Below are 26,285 nucleotides of genomic sequence, written 5' to 3' on the forward strand. Positions count from 1 at the left end.
TTGTTAATGAGTTTTTTTTTTAAATTTTAACCAAACCATTTTTTAGAGAGAAAAAAAAGTTGCATTTTCTTTTAGAAGTTATCGTATCTGCCTCTTTCGTTGTGGTTTTAATCAGTAATACTGAAGTAGCCCATCAACAACAGTCTGCCGTGCTGCTGTGAGTTTCCATTAAACAAGAATGCATTCCTCACGTGAATGCTGACATCCTCTTCGTGTAGAAGAGGGATTTGTTTTCCTCTCAACTCCTGATTGTGGCGCTTCCTCTCAGGATGCAAAGAGTCGCAGCTGTCAGGATTCTCACGTCTTGCAGGGGACATAGACCCTCTTCCAGCTTCACAGCGCAGACCCGAATGTGCTGAAGTGTCTTCAAGTGTGTCTCGATACTCTAAGAAATGCTGCGGAGATGAAAAGCTCTGCTCTCTGCAGCTCCTTAATTCCTTCTTTGTCTTTGTCAAGAGAGAAGATGCAGCACCTTTCAGTCTGTGCTGGCTTCTATCCACTCTGTGAAAAAGTTCAGCATGATGGTCTATTAATCTGGGTATCAGAGTTAACATCTTATTTATTTTTCTTTCAAACATGTAGCATAATTATTTATTAAAAATGAATCAATGGAGCAAGTCCTAGTATTGGAGAACAAGATACACAATATAGATGAAGTAGAATAGTAATCTTCATCTGATGCATGTTGATATACTAAGTTCAGATCAAATGGCATCAACTTGTTGTCTAAACTCTCCCAGACAGAAAAAGGAATAAATAATGAGCCTAAAATAATTGGAGAAATGACAAGGAAGGCAGGAAGACGAAACAATCACTGGACATCATCTGTCTGGCAATCAGGTGAACAATTTTATAAACATTATATTTCTATTTGAGCAATTTGAACCATTTGAAAAGAATCTAAGAATTTAGCTACAGAATGGTTAATCGCAAATGTAAAACTTTTGCATCTGAAAAGTCAAACAAAACAAAAAGATTTCAGAAGATATTTTTTTTAATTACAAAGCATCCAGGCAGTGCAATGATCATCTGCAAAACAAATTCAAGGTGCAGTACTTCCAAAACTGTCACAAAAAGGAAAGATAGAAGAATAAAATGCAGAGTTAAAACCTGAGTTACAGAGTACTGACACATAAATAGGAGGAGTGGAGGCTGCACAGGTTTTTACCTGCAAAACTTGGACAGATAAAATAAAACACCTTGGCACTTGTGTAACTTTAGCCACCAGACAAAACTGACACACAAAAAAAGGTCATACCTTACATAAAATATACATGATACAGTATCATTTATGCACAAGTATAATCCAGAAACCTTCAAGCTCTAACAGCAGAGGCTGGATGCCTCAGTCTGTCTCAGGTTTTCCTTCCTCTAATGTTGTTTTCTCACTGAGGTTATTTCAAGATGAGCCAGACTTCATGCAGCTGCTGGTGGAGGCGGTTTTAGCTTCTCCCTGCGTAGCTGCATGCAGGACGGATAAAACGAACGGACCGGCAGCTCTGTGCAGGTGGAGGTTCGAGTGCCTCGTCACACTACCAGAGAATCCCTGCTCAGTGCAGCGCTCTGTTAGGGAGATACACCGAGAGGCTGCAGGTTAGAGACGCTCATGCCGAGTGACGGTGCTCAACCAGTGTGACAGTTGGAAACCATGCAGAGGAAGGGTTTTAGTAAGATGTGTTTTAGATTTTAAACTTTGGAAAGGAAGGAAAGACACATTTTACATGGAGAGAATATATCAAGAATTAGTTGTGGTTTAAAGGACATTCCTGTAAAAAGAAAAATAATAATACCTCAAAAGGAGAATATGTTAAAAACTAATAACTCAGTGTTCCACTATGCCTTATATCTAAGAGTCACAAGAGACAAAAATATATTTACAAACATTAACGATGAATGTTTCTTATTGACAACAAATACAACAAAAACAGACAAGAAAAAACTTCAGTGGAGAACTGCTGACTTTTTGTGCTGCAGTTCATTTTGTTTCCACTGGAGGGCTGCAGAGCAATCTGTAAACACTTGATATTCTCGACATGTATAAAGAATAATGCATATTTTACACCTCTAGCAGACCTGTGGAAATTATTTAGGTGTATTTGTAAGCACCTCAATAATTTAATTGTGTATATCAAACTTACATACTCTCTTTTGAGAAGCTCATATTTTACGAAATGAAAACTGTGGGTCTTAATCAGTAATTTTGTGTACTCTCTTCCAATTGCTGCTGAAGCAGATAACTAGAGCTGTGAACTGAAAATGTAAAACAATGGAGCTGAAAGTGCACAACAAAACATAAAAAAAAAAAAGAACCAGAAGGGAATTTCAGGGAGGGCTGGAAACAAAGGTCCTAATTGGACTGAAACCGGAGGTCACCAGGACACATTATGAATAATAAAACAAACTCCTGGGAACAAAAATGTAGCAATCCCCCCCATTCTGCTGCCTGAAGACAGATACGGCTGAAGTTAATGTGCAATTATGCATCATTTAATAGTTGTTTTACGACAGGGACTGATCATTTTTCTGGACTTTCTGCACTCAAGCTCGTCTGTTTACTTGTATTTGCTAATTTTTATAACGTTTTGAGGTTATTTAGCATCTTTTCATAGTTTGAAGAGATACACCAATAAGAGATTGGAAGCATATTTCAGATCTGTCTTACTTTAAACTTTAAAATGGCAACACAGACTTTTCAATTCGTCAACATTAAAATGCTTATTCACGATCTAGCTAGCTTAGTGCCGTTAGCATTAGTAACTGTGAACTTCGGTGACTTTGACACTTAAATTCTCTAAAGGTTGTAAAAGTTCAGCATGTTTCATGACAAGCAGACAGAGGTTAGAACTCTAAAGAATAAAATAGAAAAAATATAGATGTAGTATCTTCAGGCCATTGTCAGATTTTGATATGGGATTGTCTACTTCCAGTCATCAGATAATATTTAAGGCATCTCTTATCAATGTGCATCACTTTATAATTGTGTCATATCATCTGCAACTATTTTCTGAGTCATTCTGTGCCCAAAGATGAATATCTCCTGGAGTAAACTTGAATCTTTCGCGGTTCCTCAACTTTGAATTTCATTTAGATGGTTTTGTGCCATAAATTGGACACTTTGGTGATGCATATAAATTTATTATTACTGGTTTATTAACATTTTTAATGGTTGATTTTATTACTATTTCTCTCAGTTTGTTACATGTAAGATGTTTGGTCTGTTTTTTGTTGATTTTTATCTCTTTTTATTGGCTTGCATTTATTCTGTAGTCATTTTTATGGTTCTGCTGCCCTTTTTTAATTACTTTGATTTGTCTCTTTGAATAACATTTTGTATCACATTCTGGTCATATTGCGTGTCTTTGTGCTAAGTAATTTTGTTCACTTTACACTTCTTTTCTTTAACAAAGGCTTTTCAGGTTTTAGTAGTGGGGTCCACTTGCGATAATGCTGACAACAAGAAAACCATCGGATACTGTTGGGCTTGACTTGTAGCAATTTACAGGACATAAACGCTCTTTTCCTGCAGAGCGGTGGCGGGAGGAAGTTCTCGTTCCTGCTACAAGTAACTCACCAGGTTTCGGCTCCTGTCCCGCTCCTCTCTGCCCCCCTGTAGTGTCTGGGACATTCCCTGGTGGGGTCGGGTGTAGGAGAAAGGCCTCGAGCCTGGCTCGACGGTCCTGTATCTGTCCGATCGGGGCGGATCTGCTGTGCGGTACCTGTCCGTGGTCAGGTCAGCCCTGCGGTATCGCTCGGCCTCCAGCTCAGAGTACGGAGGCAAAGGGTCGTCCTCATCTGGACGGTGGCTGGGCGACCGGCTGTAGAAGCTGTCGCTGCCTTTTCCCCTGGAGCTGCCTTTAGACGGAGTGTCGCTGTCCTCGTCCGCTCTCCCAGCGCTCCTGTCCCCTCCCCGGCCTCTCGCCTTCCTCTCCAGCACGCTGGTGAGGAAGCCGTCATCATAGCTTTTGCTCAGGGGCGGCCGACAAGGACGGTCGCTGTCCCATGTGTCCCTTCTCTTGTGCATTAAAGGCGAGGGGCTCCGGCTCCGGCGGCCCCAGGTGTCGTCCTCCTCTCGGTAGGAACGCCTCGGCGGGCTGTAGTCCCGCCCATGGAGCCGGTCTGGAGGCTCAGGACGACGAGCGCGGGAGCCGTAGCATCGTGCAAACTCCTCCAGCTCATCCAGGGAGCCGGTGCGACCTCTCCTGCTCAACGTCTTCCTCTGCAGGTGCTCGGAGCGGGGATTCCACCTGCAGCAACATTCATTATAGCTTATTTTGCTTGACATTTGTTACTCTGTTACCTATTTCGAAAATGTCCCATAGGTTGAAGTTTGTTGCAGCAAAATGTGGGTAAGTTTCAAGAGTAATGAGTATTTTTTTAAGAGCAATAACTACATTCACACAGCAGATAAAAGCGACCCAAATCTGCTTTGTTTTCTTGCCCAAAAGCAACCTACATCCAGCTTTCTCACCGCAGTCTGAAAGAGCCCAATTCCAATATTTCCACTTCCCCAAAAATCCAATCTGTGCCACTTCCATTTGTGGTACGAGTTTGGATACGTATCAGATTGTTTTTGAACCATCTGCAGTCTGAACGGACATGTTGCATCGTTCTAGCTTTTATGTCACTGACATGAGAGGTGCATCGTAACTCTGAACCAGAAAAAGCCAGAGACGGTGAATCAGGAAGTCAATAACGGCTAGAAATTATGATTATATAGTTATTTTGTCTAGTCGAAATATAATTGGAGATATCTTAAATCGCTAAAACGTCTAGTCATAAAACAATTTGAGATATCCGGAATGTAAGGGCGGTAAAACCGAATTTATTTTAAAATGGCTTGCCATAAAAAGAAAGGGTTTACAACAAGACGTGACGTGTGAATGCAGCCTATTCTAAACGCCGTTACCTTCGCTCCAATTCATCGTCTGAGAGACTGCCGTCATTTCGTCTGGGCCGCCGACTCTGCGAGGGTGGAGCCGCTCTCACCTGCTCCTCGCGGTCCGGGATGGGCGGCAGCGCCTTCATCTGGACCGTCTGATAGTTGCGTCTGAAATCCGCGTTCCCTCCATCGTGAAGGGAGCTCAGCTCTGACATGCTGCTGGCTGTCGGAGTGGAGAGGAATGATTGTGGCGACGTTCAAAACGGAGAAATTTACGGGAATCCTCAGCATGTATTGCAACATTTCACAGAGCAGGAATGAGCGGAATGAGTTCTGCTCGGATGAAATGTGAAAACATTTGGCAGCACTCGAAAATAAATGTCTGTGGTTGTAACAAACTTCCATCTGACCCACATTAAGGATGAGGTCTGATGTGCGTTCTTTTTTATTATTGCAACAGAAAACTCTAACTGTTTAGAAACTCGGGGCAATTAGAGTCAAGACTATTTACACCCACTTTGTGGCTGTAAATTTAATTTTGAAAACTCCCCTGCAATTTGCAAAGTGCTTCATGTTTGGTTCTTCTTTATGTAACAAAATTTCTGAACCGTTTTTAATAAATGATGCTATTCGTGTAACATTAAACGTACATCTGAAAATATATTGTGCAGTACAACATTTTTTACTCATTTCAGAAACCGAAACTGATAAATTCAGTGCTCAGAAAAAGAGATGAAATTCCATCCATCCATCCATTTTCCTTCACCCTTGTCCCTCAGTGGGGTCGGGAGGGGTGCTGGTGCCTATCGCCAGCTCACGTTCCGGGCGAGAGGCGGGGTACACCCTGGACAGGTCGCCAGTCTGTCGCAGAGAGATGAAATTGATAAAGTAATATATTTTAAACAGAACTGCCAGACTTAGGAAAAATATGTTAATTGCCATGCACTTAATACCTGGTTGGGGTTCTGTTTGTATAAATTACTGCATCAGTGAGTGGCGGTGATCAGCCTTTTCCTCATAGCTCCTGCTTACTTTGACAGTGGCGCTCAGACCTTCCTCTCAGCAATACTCCATAGATCCTCTTGAACTTTATCACAATGTTAAAATTTTGTTAGTGGTGTGACTCATTTTTGGATGTTTACATCCAGAAAATCTTCCTCATTTAGTCCAAATTTAGCCTCCAAACTTGTCAAATATGAGTCATTACTTACTGTCTTCCTCCTTCACTGTAACTGTTTAAAACAACACTATTGAAAACCTCCCTTTTTGAGGGTTTCTGAGCAAGTCTGAGTTTCTTCACGCTAATCTTGAGATAAACATGAGTTTTTAACGTGATTTTACACAATTTAAGTTCCATAATAAATGAAAACAGAGGAGATGTTTTGCGCTTTTTGTTTCCGTTATGCACCTGATTTACAATGCAAATTGCATGAAGTACAAGGTGGTCTATCCTTACTGCAGACTGACTACCTAAGCAGATAGGCTGACAAATTAACCAGCTGATACCAACTTAGTGTACTGACTGTGTTACTTTAAAAAAAGGCATAAATAATATAATAAGTGTAATAATAAATATGTTTTAACAGAAGGCAGAATAATGGTTGATTTTGTCTCACATAATAGCAATTAAATCAGGCTAAACATCTTATACCTGTCTGTTGTTAGAAAAATCAACAATTTTAACATTTGTACATGTTTCTCATTTGTGTTTAGGCTGTTCATGTCTTTAGATATTTTTCAGATATTTGTTTTCTTAAAATCTCAATAAAAAAAACCCCTTTCAATTAAACTAGATTTAATTTGAAATAAGAATAATAAGTCTGAATATTTGCAGCCTTTTTTTTTTAAATTTTAGACATTTCATAAGATTCTGGTGAGGAGGAAAAGACATTAAAATGCATACCCAAAGCACTCTGAATTAGTCAGATGTTTTGAGATGGTTAAGAGGATTAGATGGATTCTAGCACTATTTAACTCACACAAATCACACACATAAGAAAGACAGAATGACACACACTCACACACACACAGACACACATGGCCGTAGAGACACTGAGAAAAAGGCCTGCTTAGTGGAGGCTTACATTTGAGTGAAGCCAACCTGCTGGTTGGAAACTGAGCCAACTCCTTCTCTATGTAGTACAAAACTTTCATTGAGTCCTGGTCTTGGCTGCTGGTCAGACGGTAACCACTGCGCACTGTAGATGCAGACACACAAGAACCCATACACACACACACACACACACACACACACACAAGGAGGATGTTTACAGGCAAAGACGCACAAACACACACACATGCACAAATGATTCATGATTTGTTAATTCACAAGCATGCAGGACACAAAGAGACGTTTCTGTTTTGAAACAGACTCAAAGGTGACGGATAAAGTCAGAGTTAGACGGTCGGTGATTAATGGTTTTCCATGAATCATGTTTCCTTAGAAGCTCTGAGAAATCAAAGGAGGGAGTATTACATTTATGAGTTCATAAAGTGATAAACGGGTTGTTTTCGCTTCCTTCTCGGGCGGGAGGAAGTTAACCATTTAAGGAGCAATCACTCACCTCCAGCCAGGTTATTTTCAGTCGAGGTGATCGATGACATCTTTGGGTCCAGTTGGGATGAAGGAGCAAGAGGGACCACTGTCGGCACACTGGAGATGTAATACGGATACACGGGGACCTGGGCGGGAACCGGAGCCGCCTGTCGGGACTTTGCCATCTTCCCCGCCTCGTACACTGAACAAATCAACGACACGTCAACACCACCCAGGCAGATGGCAAGAAAAAGTGCAAATGCAGCGGATGACTGTCCGTGTTACTGACGGTGTCGTGGGCAGCAGCAGGTATCAGGGCAGCAGCAGCAGCTGACGTAGCAGCAGCAGGAGTGAGGGCAGCACTGGCACCAGCAGATCCCCAACAGCAGGAGGAACAGGACGCTGCCCAGGGCCACGGAGCCCACAAACGCCCACTCTGTTTTACACAAACACACACACAGGAAGAAAATACTATAAATGCACCTTAAATGCTCATCTGATTTATTAACAAACAGCCAAAAACAATAATTTTATAACTTGTTCAGATTGCACTACGACTGTAATCAGAACAACACATTAGTAAATACAAGGCGGACCCAAAACAAAGGTGCTTAAAGACCCACTTAATAAATTAGAATATTACTGAAAGGTTCATTTATTTCAGTACCTCAAACACTTTGTGTTAATCATGATGATTTTCTGCTTACAGCTAATAAAAAAATGACATTTTGGGATTAAAATATTACCTCAGACCAGTGAAAAAACTCATTGTCATGACAGAAATGCGGGCTTAATTGAAAAATATGCTCAATATCTGCTTAAAGGTTGTTATTTTCAAAAAATACTTTTAGTCTGAGATGTTCTGGTCAGATAAAAAGTGTCACCAGTCTGAAACATGATGTTGGCAGCATAATGCATAGTTTTCTTTTTAAAAGGTAACTGGTCAGAGTTGAGGAGAAAATGTTTTTATGTTATAACTCTAATCACAAAAGCCAGAGCTACAACAGAAATGTTTAGATTGACACAAATTCATGTAATAGAATGATCCAGTCAAAGTTCAGTCCTAAAATCCTACTGAGGATCTGTAGCAAGACTTGAAGATTTATGTTCATAGCTGCTCTCCATCCAAACTGACTGAGTTTGAACCATTTTACAAAGCTGAAAGGGCAAAATTTGAATCTTTAAACGTGTAGTGGTTCTTTAAAGTATTGGTTTAGGAGAGCTGAATACAAATGCATGTCACAGTTTTCAGATTTTTATTTGTAAGATGTTAAAAACTATGGATTTTTACAGCTATGTCCTATTTTGTGTTGCTCTAGAACATAAAATCCCAATAAAATTATGTTTGTAGACGTTAACAAGCGTGAAGCTAAACGGTTTGGAAACAAACTGACTTCCATAAAGATTTACCGAATGTAAACATTTTTTATTTTTTAACTGTACACAAATGTTAGCTTGTAATTATTCTGAGTGTAAATTCAGCGGTCCTATATTATCTTTTACCCTAACGAGCTAACTTCTTACCCCTAATAAACAAGTTTTTCTTCCAATTGTAGCTTTTATAGAGACTCTGAGTGACAGGAAACAGAGCCTGAAGACACGGGATCTCGAGGGAATTTAAAGTAACATTAATCCTTGATCACATCTCCAAATTACAGACGCTAACAACACACCTCCCCAGGGGAGGCATTAAGCCAAATCTGCACAGCCCACCAGAGTTCTCCGAAGAATTTAAACTATGACTAAAGATAAAGCACCAGGTCTGCCATTTAAACAGCAAGAAGTTGTTAGATGGAAGCCCACATTTTATTTCAGAGTCCAGGAAAGCGTTGGTTAAGGTCAGCGAGAGTTAAATCAGTTAGGAGGCGACAGAAAAGCTCGAAAATGCAGGGAAGCGGCAGCTGATTGGCCGTACCTGGCATGATCTCCATATCAAACTCAGGCAGAAGATCGTCCTGCTCACCTGTCCTGCCTGCAGAGAGAGGGAGAGCACAGGTGAAGGCCAGACAGAAGCAGCAGGAAGCGGCGCCAAAAAAGGCCAGGCAAATTAGCAAATCTGGGAGAGGATGATGATTGATGTTCATGCAATAATCAATTAATCAAAGAAACTAAGATTGTACAAAATCAGGCTTAGCAAACATACAGGAAAAGCATTAAAAGAGTAGGTGTGCTTCCTTGAAATGGGGTCGTGTTGGGTACTTATTCATAGTAAAGTCATTACTATCAGTAAGAAACAGACAGGAAGACCAGCAATGAACCCAAGCACCTTAACCAGTGGAACTGACGAGTAAATAAAAACATGCAAACTAAATTGCCTTTTTTCCAGATGATCTATAGATCTGCTATCACTGGCATTACAACTTTTGAAAGGTCTGAAATCAGTTTTAAATATCCCCAAAAAACAAAGTTTATGGTTTTGTCAAAAGCAACACTTTAACAATCGAGGACTGTTTATGTCTGATGATATAATGACTGGAAGAGTGTCCTCCTCTACGTAACTGGGAATGTGAGCTGATGAAAGGCTTAAATGTGCAGCTCTTTAACATAGGTAAGAATTTCAAAATGAGAACTGTTTTATATTTCAGAAAACAGCTAAATCCATGTATCTGTCTGTAACTGATTACTGTGACGTGCTGAACATGCATGCAGCCTCCGCCTCTCTAAAGAGCCGTCTTCAAACTCCATCTCAAATGAAAATCTTTCATGCATATTTTTTTATGTATAAAGCCCTGCTGGGTGAACTCCCAGCATGCCTCAGTAACCCATTTTCTGTCAGCTCCATAAACACCACTTAGTCTCTCCAAATGGTTGCTTTCGAATGTCTGACTTTGACAGATTTTGGGTAAAACAGCATTTTCCTACCATGCGTTACGGAGTTGGATTAAACTTACATCCATTAAGCATTTTAAAGTTTATTTAAAAAAAATACAGTGAAGAAGGAACGTCGTTGTTTTTCCTCTGAGATCACTGTATTTAAAATGCTGTGTAATTTGTCGTATTTATTGTGCAATATTTGATCTACATGGTTCTAATTTTTATGTTGTCTCGCTTCTTAAAGAGATTTCTGATCTCAGTGGGACTTCCTGGTTAAATAGAGGCATAATAGTAATAATAAAACATAGTTTTAGCTTCTAAATTTTGTTTCACACTGCTGTTTAAAGCCACCAGCTTCAGCAATATAACATGTATTTTCTGTTTGTTTCTGCCTAATATAATCCAAACATATTTTAGTCAGTTCTAGCAACCTTTGGCAACAATTAGCAAAAAAAGTGAGAAGTCAAATCAGAGGTCAACACTTTTCCATAGCAGATCATTAGAAATGGTTTAAAGAGTTGTGTTGTATTTAAAAAACACAATTTTCTTTTGCGCTTTTTATTAACGATAAAAATGTCAGGAATTGTTTCATCAGGTAGAAAACTGCTACATTCTGAGGTTGACCCACTTGTTTTCGCCCCATGTGCTTATTATGAGATTTTAAACAACTGTGATTAGAGTAAAGGCCAGCAAATGATCTGTCTGTCTGCAAGCAGAAACCAAACTCTCCTGGAACTGCCGACAGCTTATTCCAAATGTGCTGAGTCAGCTGTTGGTAGGGAGTGTCGAAGCAAAAACAAAAAAATCTTGCTACCTTGGCCTTGCAACTGTGCTCACATACCATCTGAAACATGGAGGAACTGGAGAAAGACGAGGAGCGTTGCGGTTGTGAGGAGCAGGGAGTGATTGGAGGGCTACAGAGGGAGTCATGGGCTAATTTCTGAGGGGATTTTGGAAGACAACAGGGGGCAAACAACAAAGTGTGAAAAGGAGAAATACAGAAAAAAAAGAAAAACATATCCAAGGATCAGTTAGTTCAGAAGAAAACTGTGAATAAGAGAGGATTTTTGAGATATAACATTTTTCTGTCTAGAGAGGCGAGGAATGGCAGCATTTGAACCACTTTTGTTGTAAAACAAGGTCAGCTCATGGTTCCTAAAGCTGTAATAAGTTAAATTGTTATTTCCTGGGTTGTTTTGAGTGGTTTCTGAGGTTTGATTATTCTGTTCCTTAGTCTATTTCTTTGATCAAATCAGTCTTTTTTCTGCTTTATTTTAGTTCAGTCCTCACTACTGTTTCTACTTATGTTTTTACTTGTTACTCTAGTTTAATTATGTCTCTTATAGCTAGTTATTTTGTTAGATTCCTTCCCTAGTCTCCAGTGTGTCTCTTCCTCTTTCTGCTGTCTCCCCTCACACCTGCATCCCATTAGCTCATCAGCCCAGGTCCATTGTTTCAGCATTCAACCTCCCAGTACTTAAGTGCTTCATTCTCAGTCACTCCTTGCTGGCTCCTTCTGTTACTTACCATTTGACTCAATGTTTTCGTCGTGTCTTTCATTGGTTTTTCATTGCCTTTTTAGCGATTAAATGTGTTTTAGATGTTTGTTCTTCGTGGAATAACTTGGCTTAACTTTTTTTAATAACAATAATATGCCAAAAAAAAGTTGTCTAGAATGCTTACAACTCTCTGAAAGGTTTTAAGTATTATTAAAATGCTGGTTAACAAACTGGTTAAGCCAAACCAGTTTGCTGCCCCTCCATGCTTTGTGAGATTGTTCTAATCAGATTAGCACAGTCAAGAGGTTATGAATGACCAGGCCTCAGGTCAACGTTGGTTTTGGGAGCACAACCATCTCTGGAAAGAGCTCCAGTTTACAGTAAATGCTCATTGTCTGACCTTTATCAGTGAAGTACAGGCTGTTTGATTGAGATTTGCAAGCCCTGTACAATCATTAACCAGGAACCAGTACTCCCAGTGAACCAACAGAACACACACAATCCTTCGGGACTCTGCTGCACAGCCTCACTGACTTTAAGTTTTTTCCAGTCCAGTCAAGTGCACACAGATCCTCTGAAATGCACGACTGGCTGAACAATAGAGTGTGTCATGACGGATCAGGACCATCTAAAGGCTGTTTCCATGGCAGCTGCCATAAAGGCCCTTGGGAATGCAGCCCGAAGAAGGCACCTTTTTCCAAAAACCTTCACGGCTATAAACTTTATGTTGCTTCATCGGCAGCCATACCGAGAACCAGTAACTCCATGTGGTCCTGACCGTTTCCCACCAGATCGTCGGCGACGATGACTTTACAGAAATACACGCCGCTGTCGCCCCACTGCAGCTCCCCGATGCGAAGGTCGGCCTCTGCAGGGAGACACAAAGCTCATGTTTAGAGGATTTCTGTGAAGATGAGTGGTTGAATCCATTCTGAACAAAAGAGGGGATGATGAGAGGTGAGTTATATAAAACTTTACACAAGGAGGTTGAGATCATGAGGCTGATCTTCCTCCTGTATTACGAAACTATTACACAAATTCTTATTATATGGAGAGAACGGCTATGATTCAAACAGACTCAGCAGCCGTACCATACAAACGTTTGTCATGAACTGGAAAAAGACAAAATCATACCAAGTATTTTTGGTCCTGTTTCTAGTGCAAATATCTTAGTTCACTTGAAATAAGACAAAACTAAGTGACTTTTCAGCAGGAAATAGAAGCTTGTTTTAAGTGAACAATTCCTCAACATTGATGAAAAAGAATTAGTTAACCTGATAAATTATTTCGCTCATAACATGGGAAAAATATCTTTTTCCTCTGACAGATTATTGCACTTATAGCCAGTACTTTTTCATAAGAGCATCAATATTAAGAAATGATTGACTTCAAATCCTATATCTTGAAGAAAAGTTACTTGTGAGTTAGTTTTGTCTTACTTCAAGTGCACAAAGACATTTGCAGTACAAACTAGACCAAATATTTCATGAGACTTTGTGTTTTTGCATCGTGGAGGGAAAAGCTGACATTACTGTTTATGATGGTGACGTCTCTGTCTTTGTAGTGCTCCGTCAGCGTCACGGACGACTCCTGCTTAGAGGCCACGATCCGCACCGTCCGGCTGCTGTCGGAGAACTCCACTTGGGCCGTGGCTCCCAGCTCCGAGGCCTTGTAGCCCAGAGTGTCGGGCAGGGAGAAGGAGGCTCGGGTGGAGTCTCGGCAGTAGGACTTGTACCACCACTGCACCACCGGGGGTTTGCTGGAGGACGTCTGAAACTGGCATGGGAGGACCACGGACTGGAAGAGCATGGCGTAGCGCTTCTTCTCCCGCACTGTGACGTGCATGCCATTACACACGCAGACTGACACAAGCACAGACAGAGACAGACTCTGATTAACATTTTTTTAATGACGTCGAGAGAACAATTCTACAAACTGAACTCTTATTCCTGGATATTTGGTATATTAACTAGGCCTGAAGTGATTAATTAGACTAATCATGATGGAACCATCAACTAACTCAGCAATCAATTTTAAAAGTCCTTGTGCTGGAAGAACAACAGTCAGATAATTAATTAATCCAAAATTGTGCAAAAATGATTTACATTTTGCATTTGAGATTTTTTTAAAAAACCTTTCTAAACATATTCTATCTAAAACCTCTTCCCCATGGTGTTTTTCTTGTAGGTTTTCTTCCAAAATTTGAAAAGCATCTATTTTGTTTTCACTTCATAGTTGTGTTCTAGTTTATATTGGGTTATTAATGCTGATGTGACATATTGACATTTGTTTACAGTTCTTTGCAAAAACATTAAGTAATTAGCAGGTACAACAACAACAACAACAACCATTATCTGTTTCACATGCTGTCACTTTGCAAACACATAAAGTATTATTAATTATTATTATTAAGGGCTGAATATTAACAACTTACTGTGCTCTCTTTCCTCTGCAATAATTGATCTGACCAAACCAACTTTCAGATTTGAACGAGCTTGCTTTCAGCTTCACACCTGAACATTTTCAAGAGTGTGTTTTTCACTCTGACATCTGGAAATTTTCCGACCAGGTAGACATACAAACACTTTGCTTTGCAGCGGTTCCTGCTACAGCCTGGACCAAATAATCTGGACTTTAATTCTGGGCATAAAATGCATTGCACAGTAGTTTTTAACAGATATTAGTTTATAGCAATTTTGTTGTTGTTGTACCTGCTAATTACCGTAATTATTTTTTGACGCTCCTTTAGTGACATTCAAGAGCGTAGGTTTGAAGGAACCTCTTTAAGGCTGGAAAATACATGTAAATTACAGTTTCATTTCTGTAGAAACAGCTGTAGATCTTCTTTATCTGTGCAGAGGATTCAAGATAAGAAACTGTAATTTGCATTGCATCAAAACGGGAGAAGACAGGAACAGAGATTAGGTGTGTGGGGGGCTCCTCTGCTGCTCAGGCTTTGGGGTCAGGAGGTTAAATTCCAGTGTAACGTGTGGGGGGAGATCTGGGGGAGGACTGAGGAGAGCCAGGGGGACGGTGATCACACAGGGAGGGGATGCAGCAGTCAGATGCTCGTGAGTAATGCCTGAAAGTCATTTTAGCTCTAGGTGGGGCAGGAACTGCTTTTAAACATTTCCCTCAAGACAGGAAATGAAAACAAAAGCAAGTCCACCAGTTTGCCTTTCCTTCAGAGCAGCAGGAGGAGGAGCACTCATCCTGTTTATTTACTCTCTTTTAATTAAAAATTGCCAGGCCCTGATTACAACAATTAGTTCTGTTTTTCTTCTCTGTAATCATCAGTTTCATTAATAATATAGTAGTTTTATTTCAATAGCTCTTATCAATCATTGCTCTAAATCACTAAGCGTTCAGAAAGATGTGAACCACTGACTTGTTTTTTTTTTTTTTATTTTACAGTAATGAATCAACTTATTTAAAAAAATAACTTAAACCAGACCCCGGCATCTAATTTGCTTATTATTATTATTATTATTNTTTAAAAAAATAACTTAAACCAGACCCCGGCATCTAATTTGCTGATTATTATTATTATTATTATTATTATTATTATTATTATTATTATTATTATTATTATTATTTATTTATTTATTTATTTATTTATTTTTTGCTTACGACACTAAGAGAGAGACCTTTAGGCTTAGTGAACCTTTGCTGGGAGACTTGAATATGTTTTTCATAAGTAATGATATTTATTGATGTTTTATAAGTAAAATTATACTTCAAAAAGTCAGAACTTTTCTGTCATTTAAAAACAATTTAAAAAATATACGTCAAGGGATTTAATTCTTTCTTTTTTTATTCTTTAAGGAATTAATTACATACAAATGCACAGCTAGGTTTTTTTATGTTCTATTATTTCTTATATTTTTAAGGAAAATAATACATTTATGTTTTCGTTTGGTCTTTCAAACAATGATAAAAAGCAAGCTAGATTTTTTATTTTATTAAAAAACAATGAAAATCTAAATATTAGGATATTTTAATTTTGATTTTGTTGAAATATTTTAAAAATGAGATTTTCTATTTTAAGATTACGTCTTTAAAAATTAATTTAACAATTATTCTTTAATATATTTTTTGTCTTACTGTTCTTATTTTAAAAAACTAAAAAAATCTCCAACATGACCTGATTATTTTTCTGCCTCATGAATACTTGTTTTGTGGAAATCCAGTTTTTTTCACGTGTCACATATTCCAAATCCTCCACCATAAACTTTAACCTCACAACTTTACGTTCTGCAAACAGAAACGTGGACTGAGACCCTGAATTCCTCCAGTGGAGGAGCTGCGGTCTTCCCTTTGTTTCCGTCTTTATGGAGCTGACCATTGTTCCCCACTCTGCTGTCCCAGTTGAGGAGCTGAGAGGGGGGGAAGGAGGTCACAGACTCTGAGCCAATAGGAGCGTCCGGCCTCATACAGCTGGCTCCGAATAGACCAATTAGCCACTGAAGATTTAAACCAAACCGTTCCTCCATCAGCTCCATGAATGCATTCAGTTTGTTATGAGAGGAGTTTTGAAAAAGCAAAGAGGAAAACGCCTGTATGCATCATGAAGCACGTGTGTTAACCATTGTTTACTGTGATTGAGGCTGTGGTTTAATAGGCAGGTTCCTCGCCACCTGTGCTCTGACTTGAAGGTGTTATTTCAGCGTTAGAGGAGCTGTTAAAACAGTAAGAGGTATTCCAGGTCACAGCTCTGCTGCTGGACGCTTGCTTGTTTCCTGAACACAGTCAGGCTTTTCCTCCCAAAACCGTCACATTTCCTGCCTTTTTTCTCCCTGTGGTGCATTCCTTCACATCGACTCATTATTCCAACAAATGCAACTGATAAGACTGAAAATAGACTCAATGGTTGATGGGGGACTCCTCTGCAGATTTCAAAAAGCACCCAGTGGTCAAGAAATTAAGCTTTGTTGCTTCCAAGCTTAATTTCAAAGATTCTTTGAAGCTTATATCTACACAGGATGGAATATACCTGATAATATGTCCACATATTAGTTTTTTGTTGTTGTTTTTTTTTCATTCCATTTTCTGTACACCCTTATCCCTAGTGGGGTGAGCAGGGTGCTGGTGCCTATCTCCAGCGAACGTTTCGGGGGTTTTTTGGGGAGTTTTTTTTATGAAAATGATTGCTGGGGATAATCCTGACTACTGCAAAGTCTATTTCACAACAAACTTGTGCATTTACTCCTACTTAGCTTGTCAATCTGTGGAAACTCCTCCTAAATTTTTAACAAATAGATGCAGATTCTCCACAAGGTATAGAGGTGCTGAACTTTTTTATATAGTGACACTTGGAGGGAAAAAAAACCTCTTCATAGAAAAACTGTTTGTATGCATAAATTTTGCATTTCATTGCTGTACTTTTGTTTTTTTTTCCCCCTACTATCTTTGTTGTTATTGACACTAATGCAGATTATAATTGTCTTATTTAGTATTGTGTATACTTCTGCTAACTTTTTGGATTATTTGTATTTGCTTTGTAGTCTTCCTAACCAGTTATGCTTTGTATATTGTATAATGCAGATACATTCAAATTGCAAAAACTATCCATTATAGTGCAGTTATAATAATTGTAATTGTATTAATTACCACTACCACCAACAAAAAAAACCCTTACTATTCCAAATGCATATAATTTTACTACATTTGAAAAGCTTAAATAGTCTTGTTGATATAGTGTTGCTGTATCACAAATTCTTCCAGGAGCAAAGACTGAACACCCTGAGGAATATTCACAATGATTAATGACAACCAGCAGCCAATTGCACAAGCAGGGCTTTCCCAGAAACCCAAAAATATGTGAAGACAGTTTAAAAATATTTGTCCAAACCACGGCTGCTAAAAGGGAGTCTGTCTTGTTTGGCTCGGTGAAGATAAAACATAACCTAAACCCTTCAGCAGGTTCCTCGCTGAGGCCAGCGGGTTTGGGATAAGCTGAAGTTTACGGGCACAACCTGTTGCGCTGAGAACAGAAAGGCTGTTAAACATGTTGTAATAAAAGGAAATAAACTCACCCGATGCTCCCAGTAAAACTGCCAACCGGTAAAAGTTCATCATATATTCCGTGTTTATGGTAAAACGGCGTTTATCCGTATGTTAATCATGTCGTTGTTCGCTCTGAGTGCGGCTGCTCCAGACCGGAGGCAGGCTGCGTCTAACGGGACTGTACCACTTCACTGACAAAGGGGGGGCTCTGATCCAAAACTCTATCCAATCTAACGGGTTGACAAAATACATTAACACTTATTAAAAAGAAAAAAAGGTTTTATTGCACACTAATGGTGTCATCCAAAGTAATTTATTAATTTCGATATAAAAATGCAGCTTGGTTGCACAGAACATGCACAAAAAAACACTACAAATGACTGATTAAGTCACTTAACATGGATTTTGTGGAACAAAACAGAAAATCTTACATTTATTTTTTATGTGTGATAGACGCATAAAAAACATTGTACTTACAAAATAAACTAAGATTACAAACATTATACAAACTTATTCTCGAATTTCATTAAAAGATGCAAAACAGGATTAAAATATATATATATATTTTAAATCGCCCAAATACATTTATCAAAGCAAAACCTTAATTAATCATTCAAAATTTCAGTATACAGTATATCTTACATTGTAGGTTGATAGTCATATAGTTTGGCTCTTTGCACTAACATGATTTAAAAAAAAAATCCCATTCAAGACATAATAACCATGGACAATAATATCTTTCTTTATGCCATAAGCTCAAAGGGTCAAAGGGTAATGGCCTGTACGTGTGTAGCTTTATCAAGTCAGAGGACTCCAAAGTGCTTTACTCTACATTCAGTCATACACACAGAGATGGTGATGAGCTACATTGTAGCCCCATCTGCCCTGGGGCAGACTGACACTCAGTGTCACCAGGCCCTCTGACCACCAGCAGCAGGCAAAGAAGGTGAAGCGTCTTGCCCAAGGACACACAACTGAGACTTACTGAGTACTCTTTAGTGAAGAGTATTCATTAAGTCAACGTTAAACATATTAATTTCTATGTTACTCATCTCTGTAATCAATGCGATCGCGGCTACCACGGTACAAGTCTTGATCACGGTATTCATCAAGTCGATCTCGACTTCCAGAGCGAACAGGTTGATCATCAAGACGATCTCTACTGCCACGGCGATCTCGCTGATCATCTAGACGATCCCGACTTCCGTAGCGATCTCTTTGGTCGTCAAGACGATCCCGACTTCCGTAGCGATCTCTTTGGTCGTCAAGACGATCCCGACTTCCGTAGCGATCTCTTTGGTCGTCAAGACGATCCCGACTTCCGTAGCGATCTCTTTGGTCGTCGAGACGATCTCTACTACCATGGCGATCTCGTTGGTCGTCGAGACGATCCCGACTTCCATACCGATTGCGTTGATCGTCACGTTCTCGGCTTCCGTAGTGATCACGTTGATTGTCCAGGTGATCCCGGCTTCCACGATAATAATCCTTCCGATCTCCTTGGTAACGCTGGGAATCTATATCACTACCCTTTCCGTCGTGCCTCTCTAAACCACTTCTATAACTGTGCTGGTCATCATCAAACGTCTTTCCTGCTCCACCTATGGTGTAATTGCTTTGAGGAGAAATATCTTTATTTTCACTCTCATTAGTCTTCTTCTTCTCAGTGTTTGACTTGTCATCCATGTATGGCTCTCCTACTTCAGGACCTTCTTTGTCATAATACACCTTATCTCCATGGGAACTAAAACACAGACAAGGAACAAAGACATTCTAAATGGTTACATGACTTTGACACAGAAAACTGTAAAAGCTACGCATTTGTTGATTTGCTGATTTGATTAGCAAATGACTGCATACCCCTTGTCATCAGCCTCGTTTTTATTCTTTCTTCTGCAGCAACAAAAAATGATAATCCCCAGAGCCAGAAGACCAGCAGCAACTGCTGCAATTATAATTCCAGTGGATGCAAAGCCCCTACTGGCTAAGAGAATAAAATAGAAAATACATTACTGTTTTGACAAAAAAGACAGATGGATACAACAAGAGAAACTGAATCAGGCAATTTAAGTAAGTGATAACAATCTTAAATGTGGTAATATAAATGCTATTGTAATAAAGTGTGGATATTAACAAATTTATGTCGGTCTACAATTTTATTGTTGTGAAAAAAATAGACATTCTGGCTGGGATTTTTGAAACAAAATCGTGCTTTGAGATTCTTTCTGAATAAACATAGTAATTTGATTTGTTCTCCTAAAAAGATCACATGAGATTTTATTTAGCTGTCAACAACTTCCTGTTTAACCTAATTAAATTATTCAAAATGAATCACTAAAACAATTATTTTTAATGCCAGATAAATGTTTTGTGTACTTTTCTACCCACACAAAACATAAATGAAGGAATACAGTGACTTGGAAAAGCAAAGTACACCCAAAACATTTACACATTTTGTCATGTCACAGCTACAAATACCAATGTATATTACTGGGATTTTATGCTGCAGAAAAGTACAAAGTGTTAGTTACGCTAGATTTGATCTCTCGGAGTAAAAGGGAATTAAATCAAATGTACACTAGACTTTTATCTGTAAAATATCCTGAAACTGCTTTTCTGCCACTTCACTGGCTTTCTCTCATCACATGATGGAAACTGATCTGATATTCACACAAGTTGTTGGATTGAAATGGTTTAAAATACTTACGAGGCATTACAGCTAAGGTAAAGTTGCAGCTTGCAGAACCAACATTATTTTTTGAAAGACAGATAAAGAAGCCAGACGTCTCTTTTGTAACATTGAAGAGAGACAGAACTCCATCCTCTGCAACAACATCATGCATGTTAATCAGAATATGGGCAATATTCACACCAGCCTGGATAATAAACATGTTTCTATAAAACATGCTTGGTTTTTAATGCATACCCTGTGTTGTCTTCGGGGGAAATTGTCTGGGAAGGTTTTCAATACTGTAGCTCGTCCAGGAATACACAGGAGCTGGCGAACCCTCCTCAGACTTGCAGGTGAGTGTGATGTCAGCGAAATACTCTGCTCGTCCCTGAAGTGTGCAGACTGGTTTAGAGGGAGGCTCTGAAATGGAAAATGTATTGGATTTAAACATAAACTGCAATATAGAGTCTGTTTTTCCATCACCGATATAAATACAGTCAATCTGTAAAAGACACCCCTTATTCTATCTTCCAGCAATATATAAAAAACATGAACAATTTACAAAAGAGTTGAGTTTACATGTTCTTTGCAACATTTTATTATAGCACATTGCAGTTTAACTCAGGGGGGAAACCACACAATGTATTACATAATTGTGAAGCGCAACAATCAAAATAGGTTGTTTCCAACATTTGTTTACAACTAGAGATTTGAAAAGTGTTGCGTCACATCTGCCAGAAGAACTAAAGGCTTTTGCAGCTTACAAAATGTTTTTCTCCAGAACTGGAGAGTATTTATCTCCAGTCAATTTCCCATCAACTATCATCCATTTCCTTTTCCTGATGAAGAAAATCATCCCCGGTGCATAACACTGCAGATTTTGACAACATTAAATCACTTCCTTCCACTTTACAATTACGTGCTGATCTGTGTTAGACTGCAACATGTAATCGTATTAGAGTACATTAAAGTGTATGGTTGAAATGTAAAAATATTTGAGAAAGACAACGGAATATGACTATTTTTGCAAAGTATGCTTTTACACACTATGGCAGGTGAAGACTGAATAGGGTAAAAATGGAAATCTTGAATAGATGTTGTTTACTCCGATGACATCTAGAGTAAATGACTTATCACAGCAGAACAAACGAAACACACACTCATAAACACTGAATACAGTGAAGAAAAATATGGAAGATAATAATCCCCTTGGAAATAAGCTAATCTTTCATTTACTGAAGTAGAAATATTTGTTTCCCGTATAGGTCTTAAAGATTAAAATTAAAAAGGGGTAATATTGTCAACTCAACCTCTTTAAATGTGTCTCTACCACTTCGATATCCCTTCTTCTCCATTGGAGTTTAGGAGTTTAGCTAAATATTTATACTCAATGTGTATTTATCTATAAATGTAGACAGACAGACAAGAACATAAAGCTCACCCTTGCATTAAGTCTCACCTAGAACTAAAACAGAAGTAGAGGCGATCGGTGTTCCCTCGTCATCGTTGGGGATTCTGACGCTGCACTGATAATGGCGGCTGTCTTCCATGGTCAACTTTTTCAAGAGGAGCGTCGCTTCTCCCCTGTCCACATCAACCTCCAGGGTGGCTCTTCCTTCGTATGACGGAGCGATGTCAACAGGACTGTTAAGAAAGAAGGAGGCCACTGCTTTCTGGAGGAGGAAAAATACAGATTTGATAGTAAATTAGTTTCACATTTCCTCAGTTTGAAATACTTTATGTGCCCTTATCGAAGACAATTTACAAAGAATTAGAAAACAAAATGTGTTGAACTAATGCTTACTTTGCTGGGGTATTTTCTTTTTCTGACCCATTTAAGCAGGACTGTAGTTTTGCACATAAAGCGGTTCTGACTCATTCACCCATTCATCATCCACCGGACAAAGGTCACTACCTCATCACATCCAATAAAAGCACGAATCAGATTTAGGTCATTGCATAGACACCACGATTCACTGAAATTCTTAAGGCAAATAAATGTCATAAACCTGTTAATTTCCTTTAGCTTCAGAAGTGTGGACTTCTTTGTGTTGGTCAGAGAAAATCATAACAAAATATATTAAAAATTTGGTGCTTGCAACATGATAAAATGTGACCAAAATGAAGTTGTTTGTTTTATATAGAACTTTAAAACTTCTCCAAAGTTTTTCAACTTATAACATCAACCGATTGATCGACCGTTCCCACAGTTTCCAAAGTGAATTGGTTTAGATTAGACCCTTTTACTGGATCAAAAACCTGCGATTTACCACCAACGTACTAGAAACAAACCAGAAAACGTCTCTGCTTTAGATTTTGTACATCTTACCGATGGGACACCCACAACGTCCCATGCCAGGACAAAGTTGTTTTTGATAGGGTTAGCAGGGATGAAGGAACAGGTCAGTGTAACATCGTCTCCTTTTGCCACCCTGTATTCCTTTTCTTTGATAGACACTTGCACACTCCGGCAGCAGGGAAAAACTACAAAACAAAGGAATAAAGATGATAACGCATGAACAATATCCCTCTATGTCAGTAACTTTTTATTTCATTATATTTATGGGCAGTGAAATCTTGATATTCATTTGAAATATTATTTTAACCAACTGGTCTCTTTCTAGTAAAACATGATCATGCTTTAAGTAGCACAGCAATTAAATAGTTACTGATTAACAACAGTGATACTACCATAAAGGTGTGGCAGGGGCTGTTTAACAAAAAAACAGAAATGAACAGAAACATAAAACCTACCTGCCAGTAGAAGAATTAGTTTTTGCCATCCGGAATGCCTTCCTGTTGTCATTATTTCAAGTTGAAGACTAAAACATTCACCGACTGTAGAGACTTGAAGCAGATGCTCTTCGACGAGGAACAGCAGCCTGCCTAACCTTCACGGTGAACTCCTGTGTCGCCAAGGTGTGGAAAGTTGACTCTGCCAGGTAATGAGTTAGCAATATGTGTCACATGTCAGTCGACGTCCAATCGCTAACCTGCTTTTGTTTGAATTTTGACTTGTAAAGATAAGAAAAGGGGATCTACCAATCAAACAGAAACCACAGACAGATTTTGTCTTATAGACCAAGAAAAAGTTGTTCATCAAAGTGAAATAAAAGGAAAAAGAACATTTTGTTACAAAGCAAAGGTCTAAAAAGTGTTGCATGCTTCTGTAATGTGTCCCACTTAGTTAATACTTTGCTCCAGCTAATGTCACTAATCTTTTGGCATTTTGTCTCACATGAAAATAAGTAGACCTCAGTCATATTTAATTAGTTTTACTAAATCTGACACATTATTCTTTAAGAAAGTCCTGTATTACCTGCAGCCATCTTCCCAGCTTTGTACAGCATAATGCTGCCACTGCTGTGTTGTGCAGATTGCCAGATATAGAGGGATACACAGACTTTCCCGCCTTATAAATGTACATATAGGTTTAGTATTTAAGTCAGCAGCTGATGTTGTATACCATTTGACCTGCAGGTAGCACCATTGCACTGAAAATAGCACAACGTCACATTTAAATTAATGAATATTATTGCTGAATTATAAGGAGTGTAAAAAGCTCATAAATGTAAAAGACAAATGGGAAGCTCTTTCCTTGATTTGCTGAACCACTTCTTCAAAACTTGTTGCAATAAATTGAAACCAGAGACTCGCAGTTATTTCCAAGAAATTAGAACATGAGATCTAATATTGTTTCTTACTGTCTCATATAAAATCAAGATAAACTTTCCTTGTGTAGGGAAAATTATGTTATAGGTGACTGTATTTCTGTTTTGTAGATATGAGAATAATAAGTATATTTTTGCCTCTTAAACTTCGAAGGTGTCAGGATTTTGGGTTGTTTGAATTAGTTTTGGGTTTTGTTAATTTCTGTATTCCTTGGTTCCTTTTCGTTCATTAGATCACCCGTATTTCTGTTTTACTTTGGTTCGGTCCTTTGTTAGTGATTTTAGGTGAATTTGTTGTGTTTCTTTCTTGTATAATGTTTAGTCATTCTTTAGCGTTAGATTAATTTCCTGGTCCCCAGTGTGCGTTCTTTGGCTCCCATTTGTCACTTCCTTTGTCTTTCTGGCTCCTCTCACACCTGTAACATCAGCTCAGGTCATTTTTTTCCAGTATTCATCATCTCAGTATTTAAACCCTTCTCCTGCTTGCACTCTTTCCTGGTTCTTCCTTTTAAATCCCAACCATTCCTGTTTACCCGCCGTTATGCTCCTTGTGTTCTTGGTTCCAGTTTTGTTCTTGTTTTTGTAATCTCCTGGCTGCTTGTAAGTTTGTTCATTAGACCTTCACCATCCATTTGACGCCTGTGCCTGTGGGTCCACTACAGCTTCCACACACAACATGACAAAAAGTTTGGATCAAGTTCCTTAATATTTGACAGAACTGGCTTTTTTATTCCTTATGACTTATTTTTCAACAAGTTCCTCACAATAGTTTAGAGGTTTTGACCCATTACTGATTACTGAAATGGTGTAATTTATTCAGGATTGAAGGCCACTTACCATGCCCACGTTTATTTTGACACACATGCAGAAATCACTCAGAAACTACAGAGTAAAAATAGTAGGTGGTTTATTTACACTTTGGAAATAATTACAGTAGATGTTCCAGGTTTTTATATAAAGTCATGCATAGTTCTTAGCATTATAAGTACTTGTATTTCTTTCATGGTTGGTGTGTTCATCAGATTACAACTTTTCAATCTAATTATGTTTGCTGGCTAAACTTCAAGGGGTTTTATTACTGTTGCTGTTATTTGTTGCCAAGTTCCAACTTGTTTTAGAATGAATTAAAGCAAAACATAAAAACTTAAACATCAGTTCAATGTCGTGAGTGAAGAAAGAGGTGTAATTTAATGGATTTTAGTCCATTTTACTTCTATGGGTAATTCACAGGAAGTGGTGGAACGTCAATAAAGTTATTTTGGCTTTACATCCCTATATATTGGAGAAGTGAAATTGTCTTTCTGTGGTCAAACAGAGGTCAAAAACTCTCTAAGATGTTGTGTTTGGATATGAATCATTTGTCTTTTTCCTTGGTCAATATAAACAAAAATCAAAAACAGAAAATTTTGTTGCTTACATTCATGCATTAAAATCTGTAATCTGTACCATTATTCAGATCAGAGAACATTTTTCATCCAATGATCAAAATAAATCAGCAGTAGAGATCTGAAAAGCCGAATTGTGGTTGAGCAATTCAAATATTGCTAAAACCAAACTAAACAAGAATAGTGCTCCAAAACGTCTCAAAAACCATTAAAGTAACTTTGGCTTTTCAATGCAGTTTAATAATATAGAGCCAATTTACAAAAAAAAAAAAAAAAACTCATCTGGAGGCACTTTGTGAAAAAGAAAAAAAAAATGATCCAAATCATATCTATTTATAGAGACAGATGGATTAGTTAAATGTAGATTTGATTTTCTGCAAATTAAATCAAATAAGTCCAGTCCATACTAATACTATGCAGTCAGATAGTTAGAGATCTGAATTTCTTACAGTCCAAATCGAATTATAGAGCAGTCCAATCAAATTCAACCAATTGCATAATGGCAGCTGGTTGAAAATGCATCTAATCCTGGATGACTGCACATTAGGGTACCCTGACCCTAACCCAATCCCCCTATGAGATCAAGTATAAGGCAACAGTGGAAAGGAAGCACTTCTCGCCACTTAGCATCAGCAGCCATGTGGTAGATCTTTGATGCTGTCACCTGGTGGAAGAAAAAACAGCAGAGATTACACTTTCTGCGGAAACTGAAACAAACATCACAACCTACCAACGTCCTCACAATATGCAACAGAGTCTGGATTCACTTTCATTTCAGCCTGATGCTCCAGTATCCACAATATGACAAAAAACAAAGTCCTGCA

The 26,285-nt window shown here is 38.6% G+C and overlaps 2 protein-coding genes across 4 annotated transcripts; both read right to left on the reverse strand.

Moving 5' to 3' along the window:
- Positions 1-976: 976 nt before the first annotated feature.
- LOC103140324 (immunoglobulin-like domain-containing receptor 2) lies at positions 977-17,907 on the reverse strand. Of its 3 annotated transcripts, XM_007555417.1 has the most exons (10): positions 17,764-17,907; positions 13,261-13,590; positions 12,477-12,596; positions 9,331-9,387; positions 7,705-7,851; positions 7,444-7,617; positions 6,964-7,077; positions 4,907-5,102; positions 3,572-4,244; positions 977-1,563 (listed from the first exon to the last, which is right to left on the reverse strand). In XM_007555417.1, exons 1-10 carry the CDS (start codon positions 17,804-17,806, stop codon positions 1,528-1,530), a joined length of 1,890 nt encoding a protein of 629 aa, XP_007555479.1. In that variant the 5' UTR covers positions 17,807-17,907; the 3' UTR covers positions 977-1,527. The 3 variants fall into 3 exon arrangements, with proteins under 3 accessions (XP_007555479.1, XP_007555480.1, XP_007555481.1); XM_007555418.1 differs by lacking the exon at positions 9,331-9,387; XM_007555419.1 differs by lacking the exon at positions 6,964-7,077.
- A 347-nt stretch (positions 17,908-18,254) lies between these two features.
- Positions 18,255-23,331, reverse strand: LOC103140325 (cell surface A33 antigen). Its single transcript, XM_007555421.2, has 7 exons — positions 23,160-23,331; positions 22,735-22,889; positions 21,865-22,078; positions 20,661-20,825; positions 20,442-20,558; positions 19,595-19,718; positions 18,255-19,478 (listed from the first exon to the last, which is right to left on the reverse strand). The coding sequence occupies exons 1-7, from the start codon at positions 23,209-23,211 to the stop codon at positions 18,779-18,781; spliced, it is 1,527 nt and encodes a 508-aa protein (XP_007555483.1). The 5' UTR covers positions 23,212-23,331; the 3' UTR covers positions 18,255-18,778.
- Positions 23,332-26,285: the final 2,954 nt, after the last annotated feature.

The sequence above is a fragment of the Poecilia formosa genome, unplaced genomic scaffold, assembly GCF_000485575.1.
Source record: "Poecilia formosa unplaced genomic scaffold, Poecilia_formosa-5.1.2 Scaffold70, whole genome shotgun sequence".
Taxonomy (NCBI): domain Eukaryota; kingdom Metazoa; phylum Chordata; class Actinopteri; order Cyprinodontiformes; family Poeciliidae; genus Poecilia; species Poecilia formosa.

What these genes read in the sequence shown, in the direction of transcription:
- LOC103140325 (XM_007555421.2), bottom strand. Translation starts at nt 23,211, where the DNA reads ATGACAACAGGAAGGCATTCCGGATGGCAAAAACTAATTCTTCTACTG. An exon ending in ACGTTGTGGGTGTCCCATCG is followed by an intron (nt 22,079 to 22,734) that starts GTAAGATGTACA and finishes TTCCTCCTCCAG; the next exon opens with AAAGCAGTGGCCTCCTTCTT. An exon ending in TACCTTAGCTGTAATGCCTC is followed by an intron (nt 19,719 to 20,441) that starts GTAAGTATTTTA and finishes TTATTCTCTTAG; the next exon opens with CCAGTAGGGGCTTTGCATCC.
- LOC103140324 (XM_007555417.1), bottom strand. Translation starts at nt 17,806, where the DNA reads ATGATGAACTTTTACCGGTTGGCAGTTTTACTGGGAGCATCGG. An exon ending in TGAAAATAACCTGGCTGGAG is followed by an intron (nt 7,078 to 7,443) that starts GTGAGTGATTGC and finishes CTGCATCTACAG; the next exon opens with TGCGCAGTGGTTACCGTCTG. An exon ending in GGGACAGGAGCCGAAACCTG is followed by an intron (nt 1,564 to 3,571) that starts GTGAGTTACTTG and finishes TCTCCCTAACAG; the next exon opens with AGCGCTGCACTGAGCAGGGA.